This window comes from Pinus tabuliformis, chromosome 4_1, assembly GCF_031772625.1.
Source record: "Pinus tabuliformis cultivar Carrire ecotype Pingquan chromosome 4_1, CPIR1, whole genome shotgun sequence".
NCBI classification, from domain to species: Eukaryota; Viridiplantae; Streptophyta; class Pinopsida; order Pinales; family Pinaceae; genus Pinus; species Pinus tabuliformis.
Genome location: NC_142303.1, coordinates 45,151,207 through 45,159,777, shown reverse-complemented (window position 1 = coordinate 45,159,777; position 8,571 = coordinate 45,151,207). Strand labels below are relative to the sequence as shown.

The window sequence follows — 8,571 nt, the reverse complement described above, 5'->3', positions numbered from 1 at the left end:
TTGTTTTGGCCTCAAAGTGCCCCTTGTGATCCTACCGCCAAAACCCTAGCTATAGGCGGAGCCCTCGATGGTCTAGTGGGACCTGATGCTTCTTATCCTTGGGCATTTAGTCGTGATGTGACCTTCAACCAAGCAATGGGTGCACCACACATTGGGTCTCGCTGGGCAGACCAGCTGTAAGCCTTTCAATTTCTCTATTATGTTTCCTATCTGGTGCCAGAGTCCCATGATCAACAGATCTTGTGACCCTACCCCACCCCCCAATATTCATTTGTGTACCCCACCATTGCCTCAATGTGAGTTTCCTATTCCAGAGCATCCTGTAGGGTCTCAATATTTTTTTATTTTAAGGGTGTCTAGGTAAGGGGTAGGAGTTCCTTGATAAACCAATCCCCTTAGTGATTGGGATCTATGGGGTAAGTTAGCTTACTGATTGTGTCCTTGAACCTCTACATCAATTCCTTGGCGGTCTCTCCATCCTGATGTTTTATCTCCCATAACTCTGACAACCCTTGTTGATCTATCTGTGGAATATTATATTCATGTAAAAATCTCTTCTTGATGCCATCCATCATTGGATTCAGGTTTAACTCTCTGAATTCAATAAACCATCTCAGGGCTCTCTCCCTAAGGGTGGTTTGGAATTCGATCACCTTCACATATTTTTGCATTTAGCGATCTCTCCATATCGCTTTGCAGAGGTACTAGTATTTCTCCACATCCTCATTCCCTCGTCCCAAGAACTCTGGGTATCTGGTAAAGGATCCTGCCATTCTGGCTTGAGTACGTGCTAGAAGCACAAGGCCTTGGGTCCCTGGCTATTGAGATCCTTGCAATCCTAGATTACTAATAATGCTATTCCCACTACTATTAAAGGTATGAGAATATTTTATATATCTAACATGCATGTTATGTATCTGTATTTCCTTAAGCAACTTAGAAACAAATTTACTAGGACTATTGTAAAGTACTAGGAGAAGGTCAAGGTGAACGCTACCCAAGCTTCGGGGGGTCAAATTCTTGATTTCATCTAGCATGTTGTCCTATGCAAACAGTTGTCTCATAACATCACATATCTCATCATCCATCTCTTCCTCATGATTACTGCGACCACTTCCATTAGACACCTCCCTCGCGATTGGGGAGGGAGGGCACCTACCACCATTTGTGATTCCTCCTAGCTCATCTATCTCTATTCCTTTCTCTGAGTTCTTCACCATCTCATCTCTTCCTTCTAGACCCTTCAACACCGATCCTACTTGGTGTGGTCCCTTCACATCCACCTACATATCCTGCATGGCCATTTCTTGCCCTCCTCTATGCTCTCAGTTCCCTAGTCCTTCATGAGTCTTCTACATCCATCCTTCAGCGGCATCATAGTCCCCCGTTCAGTAGAATTCCCCCCCCTTGTATCCTTCCCCCAACATTAGGGTTTTACATTTCCATACTCTCTTCTTGGAAAGAAATTAGACTTTCCTCCACCATCAGAACTTTAATCCAAAGCAGTACTACCTTCAAAAAGTTTCCCCTCAACCCTGATCTGAACACCAAATCAGCCTTCGATAAGGACTGATAACTTTCTGTTGCGAACTTGACCACATATCCCTTTAGAGTAGTTTGTACCCAAAAGTCTACTACTTTGGTCAAAATGGTGTCCAGGTGCTGGAGTATTGAAAGATCAATGAGCTCCAACCACAACAAGATGGCTCCTATCCCTTTGTTTGACACTTCAGCTACAGCCTACGCAACCAATTGTATAATTCCTTTGGGAAATTACACCAAAATATCTCACACTGATCGCTTGCAACTTCTAAATACAAGATCTCATCGTTCACCTTAGAAACAATCAGCTTCGAAGGACAACTTGTTGCGACACAAACCGATCCGCTTGGTCATCCCGCTTGTTTCTTATTTCTTTCTTAAAGATCCTCGATACCATATTCCAAATCCCTCTTTTTGATTTCAGTGTCCTGACAATGGAACCATTTGTTGGCATGAAAATGACAACAGGGAAGAGACTCTAGGTTTAGGCTAAGGGGCCAACAAGGCTTCGATGTAGTCTAGGACAATGCCAAAATTTTCATGTTACCCAGATGGCAAGGAGTCTCACTCGGGCATGTTGCGACTGAAGTTAGATGGAGCTGGGAGGGGTATCGAGGAAATGTAAATAACATATAGAATAGCTCATTACACTCAATCCTCTGGACTATCGAAGGTTGTTATCCCATTCATGTCATCATAGGAAACTATCTAGATGTTGATCATTCATTTAAAAATTTAAAGAGCCCATAAGGAACACAAAAATACAATAAGGAACCCAAAATGCTTATTTCATTAACTAGAATATAGAATAGTACATGACAGAATATAAAAGGCTTGAGGTCTTTTTTTTTTTGTAAGCTAGGGAGAGACCTTCTTTTTCTATTAATTCGAATTGAAACCACTACATAATTGTGGTGACCTCAACCTGCCTCGAGGGGAAACTGGGTTTATTGGCCACCTTAAGTTTTTAATGGCCATCCAAAAATAAAAAGTCCTGATTCTGTCTGTCCATGCTTTATAAACTAAACATTCATAGAGATTATCATAGTTTCTTGTCTGCATTCTGTATTACAAAAAGAAGCTACAGTTAACTAACTATAATTCAAAAAGATTTTTAAAAACCTCTAATTAACATGTCTTCATCTACTGGTCCGCTGTGCCTGCCTGCTACTCCATCTCTTTCTTGATACCGGGACTGCTGGTTTTTAACTGCTGTTGTATTTCTTCCATCTTCTTATCCTGCATTAACAAGGTGATTTGAATGTTCCGTAACTCCTTCTTCAGATTTGGAATTCCCTGAGATAATTCAGCCATTTCCATGGCTACTTGTTCCATTGCCTTAGCTAGCAGTCTCTTCATAATCTAGTAGACATGAAGGGTATGCTTATATAATGTCATGCGTCCTCACGTGTTGCCTGGATCCGGGAGGAGATATTCCCAGTCTTACAATTCTGAGTCTCATTGACCCTGAATTGCCTCCTCTTCTAGCTGCTGAATAATCTTTCTGATATTTTGGTTAGTGTTTTCACAGTAGGCCCGTTCGGTGAACTGGACTTTCTTCCCTATGGATTTCCTTGTTTTCCTAACTGATCCTGTTGCGCATTCTTCCCTGTTTCCAGCCCCTCCTTTTCCCCCTCTTCTGCATTGCCCGCGTCTCCCTCCTGCGCCTCCCCTTCTCCTATAACTTCCTCTGCCTCTCCTTCTTTTCTCTCCTGATGGGCTTCCGAATACCCCTTCTCCTTCTTGTTCCTGGTTACCCCGGGCAGCTTCTTCCCTGCTACCCTGGACATTAAACCTCCCTGCCTCTGCCACCCGGCTTGTCCATACGCGCCTTGGTTCTCCTTCCTCTCCGTCCGAGTCAAACATTTCAACATCCTCCTCTGAGTCGTCTTGAACCGTGAGGATTTCCTTAGCTGTGGCTTCTTCCATTATTCCTTTCCCTTTTTTTTCTTTGTCTCCTCGACCTCAGTTTCCTCCTTCTTCATCACTCCTCATCCATCTCCTCGTAGCCATTCTTTTCTCCTCTGCCGTGTTGGCTCTTCATTTTTTCGACCTCCTTTGCACTGCTGTTCTCCCTTCTAGGTCCTTGGCCTCCTTGTTTCTTCGCTCTGTCTTCGACACTTCAATACGAATTTGCCTCAACCGGCTGCATGAACCTTTCTTATGCCGCCGTCTCCTCCACCTACTTTCTATTTTATTTACCTTCTTCTTTTGCCGCTTATTGTCTACCTCCCTACTCACCTCTCTTCGCCTTCTCTCCATACTGTCATACTCTTGTCCAATCTCTGACATCCTGACAGTTCCATCCTCCTCCATCGTAATTCTATCATCCGCTTGCCTTGAGATGATAACCCTTGCGGTGATCCACTTGTCCTTGATCATCATTACCTGAAACTCTCTTGCTCTGTCGTGCTCCCTTACCTGCTCTGCACTTATTATCCTATACGCCGCCATTAACATCCCGATCGGGAGTCGCTTGTTGTCATCTTTATCTGGTTGCAAATTCATTATGGTCTTGGGTGATTATGTTTTTAAGCTCTGCCCATCTCGGGTTATTCTCTATTGTAGTCCAGCTGTTGTCCATTCTTCTATCCGAATCCTTACTCCCCCAGTTAGCCAAAAGGTCTGCTGCCTTGTTTCCTTTTCGTCTAACGTGGTTAATAATTTTGTAATCTATTCTCTTTAGTAATTCTGCCACATCTTGGATAATCCCAGCTGTCCTCCAGCTCCTAGCAACCTGCTCCCAGCTCCTCCCATCATTTAGTTTACGGAGCATCTCTATTGTTACCTGCGAGTCGCCTTCTATCTCCAAATTCATGTATCTGTTCCTCACTGCTATCCTTAATCCTTGATGCACCACCCATAACTCTGCTTCGTTGTTAGTAATTTCTCCTCCCCATTCCGCATACACCCATCTTGTGTTTTCCTCACTGTCCCTAAAGATTCCCCCAAAGCCTGCCGGCCCTGGGTTTCCTTTGGAAGCCCCATCAAAGTTCAGCTTGATGAAATTCTCTCCGGGGTATCTGAACTGGTTAGGACTCTGAGTTTGAGTTCTCTGCCGATTCTCTTTTCTGGGATAGATCATGTCATATCCCAAATTTAATTTAGATACTATTGTCCTTTCCTCCTAGTTTGTTTTCCAATCCTCCTCATCCCAGGCCTCAGTCAAAATAGTTTCTTTTATAGATTTACAAATTTCCTCCCAAATTCTTGCAGGTTGGTTGCTTTTATCCCGAAAGATCCTTCTATTACGTTCCTTCCACAAAGACCATATCACAAAACCTACTGACAATTTCCAAATTCTCCTCACCACCTTGCAGGAGAATTGTCCTTTGCCCCATTGCAATATGGTGTTTTTAATGTTATTGGGGTCTCTATTTGACTTGCCAAATAGAGTTCTAATCTCCTCCCATAGATTTTAGGCGAGTGGACAATTATTCAATATATGCTCCTGGGTTTCAATTCCTTTGTTACAGAGACTGCATCTCGATGGTCCATAGAAACCCCTTTTCTGGATTTTGTCCCATGTTAGGATTCGTTCTTTGCTCACTAACCATGTGAATATTGTTATCTTCGGCCACCACTTGCTGTCCCAAATAATTCTCCAATCTGTAGTTTCTTCCTCACTTTCTTGATACCTTGTCAAATAGTAGGCTTCTTTTACTGTAAAGGTTCCTTTCATTGCTTTTCCCCATCTGAGAATATCCACCCCTGATCTCGCTTTTATCTTCCTCGATTCTAACTCTTTGGTATATATTTTCCCCAGCTCTTGATTTGTGTCTTCGTCCCATTCTTCTGGCTTTCTCCATACTCTCCATATTTCATTGGTTTCTCCTTCTTTCCAATAATCTCTCACATATTCCCGTCCTGCCCTGATCGCTTTTTGTTGTACTTCTTGCAGAGTTTGTATCTCGATCAATTTATCTCTTTGCTGCCACCTCTCCTCCCAGAATCTAGCACTGCTTCCTTCGCGTATTTCCCAGAAAGCATGATTATTTACTATATGCCTATTCTGACTTGCCAATTCCCAGATTGAAGATCCTTTTGGGATTTCTTCAACTCTCAGTCTTTCCGCCGTTGTTGCAGGCATATTATATTTCTGAGTCCAGATTCTCTTCCATAGATCATTTCCCCCTTGCATCCACCGCCACCATAGTTTTGCTCCAAGCACCTTATTTAACGTCTCTGGGTCTCTCAGGCCTAGACCCCCTTCCTCTTTTCTTTTCATTATATTTTCCCACGAGACCAGAGCCCATTTCCTTTGTTGACTTGGACCTCCCCAAATAAATTTTCCAAATATTTCTTTCATTTTTGTGCAAACCCCTTTGGGGGCTGCCATAATGGATAAGGAGTAAATAGGTATCGCTTGAAGGACATATTTCAGTAGGACAATTCCGCTAGCAATGTTCAGAGATTTGAATGAGCAGCTTGCCAATTTGTTCTTTATTTTTTCTAAAGTATTCTGCCAATTTTTCATTCGTGTGGGATTTGTATCTAGTTGATTCCCCAGGTACTTTGTAGGAAGTTCCCCCTGCCTGAATCCTAAAGTTCTGGTTAGATGAGCCTTGATTGATTCTGGAGTATTGAATATGAAGGTGCATGATTTTTCTTTGTTAATCTCCATACCCGATGCTTCCATAAACAGCTCCAGTATTCTTTTAATGTTCCTCACCTCTTTTACTGAGACCTCACAGAATAGCATAATATCGTCAACAAACTGCTGGTGAGTGATAGGCAAATTGTTTCCCCAGAGCTTTAAGCCATTGATTTTCTTTTCCCTCAACTCTTTTTTGAAGTATCTTCCGAGACCTTCTGCTGCCATTATGAATAGGTATGGAGAAATAGGATCCCCTTGCCTAATTCCTCTAGTAGCTCTAAAGGTTTCCGTAGGAACCCCATTTAATAATATTGAGAAGTTCGGGGTCGATATCATGCTGTATACCCACTCTATCCACCTGCTGCTAAAACCATAGGCTCCAAGAACCGCTCTGAGGTATTTCCAGCTTAAATGATCATAGGCTTTTGACAAGTCCAGCTTCATCATCATTCCTTTCTGCTTTTTCTGTTTTAGTGAGTGTATCATTTCCTGTGATACTACTAACCCATCAAGAATTTGTCACCCCTCCACAAATCCAGTTTTCTCTGGTGAAATTATATTCGGAAGTAGAGGCTTTAATCTTTTTGCTATCAGAGTGGCTAAGATTTTATATATGACATTGCATAGGGCTATTGGGCGAAAACCTTGAGCATTTTCTGAATTATCACTCTTAGGGATCAGGGTAATAAAGGTCGAATTGATACCTGGCCATACCTTTTGCTTCATTCGTGATTCCTCTACTACCTCCAAGACTTCTTTGCCAAGAAAGTGCCACCCTGCTTGATAAAACTCCACGGTATATCCATCAAGTCCTGGAGCTTTGTTCTTACTCATATCCATCACAATTTCTTCCACCTCTTCTAAAGTAACTGCCCTCATCAAAGCCTTATTCTGCTCATCTGTTATTATTTTAGGGATTTCCTTACAGATGCATTCTATGGCTAATCCCCGATCTTTTTGTGGTTCTGTGAGTATCTCTTTGTGGTGTTCCACCAATATTTTATCTCTTGTTTCTTGTTCTACTATCCTTTCCCCCTCTGCATTTTTAATGGAGAAGATCCTGTTCCTTTGTCTGTGCTGGATCATGGCTTGATGGAAAAACTTAGTGTTTCTTTCTCCTTCGTGTAACCAGTTTATCCTAGATTTTTGTCTCCACAGAATCTCTTCCTGTTTCCTTCTTTCTTCAAGTTGGCCTATTATTCTTCCTTCCTCTTTGCTTCTTTCCTCATCCCTCCCTTCTAGAATTATTTTTTGCTGTATTTCCTCCATTTCTTTCTCTAATTTTTGTTTTTCCTCCATGATTTTCCCAAACTCTTCCTTGTTCCATTTTTTTATTTTCCCTTTGAGTTCTTTGAGTTTCAGATGGATAGTATGCATCTTCCCGTTCCCTTTCACTTTACTCTGGGTCCACCATTCTTCTATTTTGTGTAAGAATTGAGGGTTTCTAAGCCAAAATGCCTCGAATCTGAATGGTTTCTTACCAGTGTTCTTCTTGATATCGATTTCCAATCTGATCGGCCAGTGGTCCGAGCCTAAAGCCGGCAGAATTTTAGCTTCTATAAACACATCCCGGTTCAAAATTTGTTCAGATAGAAGGAACCTGTCTAATCTAGAAGCAATTTGATTTCTTCCTCCCCTCCTATTGTTCCATGTGTGTACGCCATTAGTTGTAGGTATATCCACCAGCCTCTGTTCTGTGATCATCTCATTAAACTCCTCCATGTTTTGATCCAGTCTCCTTAAGCCACCTTTCTTTTCTTCTATCGTTCTAATCATATTAAAATCTCCTCCTACTATCCACAGTGTTCTAGGGAGAATTATTCTAATAGCTTGCATATCCTTGAGAAAGTTCTTCCGTTCTCTTGGGATATGCGGTCCATAGACTCCTGAAATGAGTATTCGCTCCTCTGATCCTATCAATCTGAACAGGCCTGTGAGGATTCTGGGGAAGCTGATCCAATTTTCAAATAATACCTCCTCAGGGTTCCAGAGGATTGCCAGACCCCCTGCTGTTCCATCCGCATCTTGAGCCATTACCTCATATTGTAGTTTATTTCTTTTCATAATTTCTACCATCTGTTGATGCCTAATTTTCGTTTCCTGGATTATCATTATGCTCGGTTTATCTTTCTTCAGTCTTTCCTTTAAGTACCTCTGCTTACCCTTACTATTTAGCCCTCTGATATTCCAGCTCGTGACTATCATTTATAACTTCTTTGGTGGTTGTTGAAATACCTCTGATAGAGGTATAACCCTTCCTGAATTTACCAATATTTCTCCAACTGCTTGTATGGTTTCATTTAATGTTCGTCTTCCTCTCTTTCTGCCCCCCTTGCCAGTACCGTCCATTCCCAGGCTCTGGTTCCCTTGCGTCCCTGCTTGATCCATTTGAATCTCTGAGGTGCTACCTTTCTTCTCCTTATATTTCTGGA

The 8,571-nt window shown here is 42.1% G+C and overlaps 1 protein-coding gene across 1 annotated transcript; it reads right to left on the bottom strand.

Annotated features, from left to right (window-relative positions):
* Window positions 1-4,960: 4,960 nt before the first annotated feature.
* On the bottom strand, window positions 4,961-8,173 carry LOC149174099 (uncharacterized). Its single transcript, XM_089420740.1, has 3 exons — window positions 7,621-8,173; window positions 6,854-7,038; window positions 4,961-6,628 (listed from the first exon to the last, which is right to left on the bottom strand). The coding sequence occupies exons 1-3, from the start codon at window positions 8,171-8,173 to the stop codon at window positions 4,961-4,963; spliced, it is 2,406 nt and encodes an 801-aa protein (XP_089276866.1).
* Between the last annotated feature and the right edge of the window lie 398 nt (window positions 8,174-8,571).

Bases quoted from the DNA above. Each gene is read 5' to 3' on its own strand.
- LOC149174099 (XM_089420740.1), bottom strand. From the start codon at position 8,173: ATGGCTCAAGATGCGGATGGAACAGCAGGGGGTCTGGCAATCCTCTGG. The intron at 7,039-7,620 runs GTAAGAAACCAT...AAATAATAACAG, and splicing joins CGATATCAAGAAGAACACTG to ATGAGCAGAATAAGGCTTTG. The intron at 6,629-6,853 runs GTATGGCCAGGT...GTAGTATCACAG, and splicing joins AATCACGAATGAAGCAAAAG to GAAATGATACACTCACTAAA.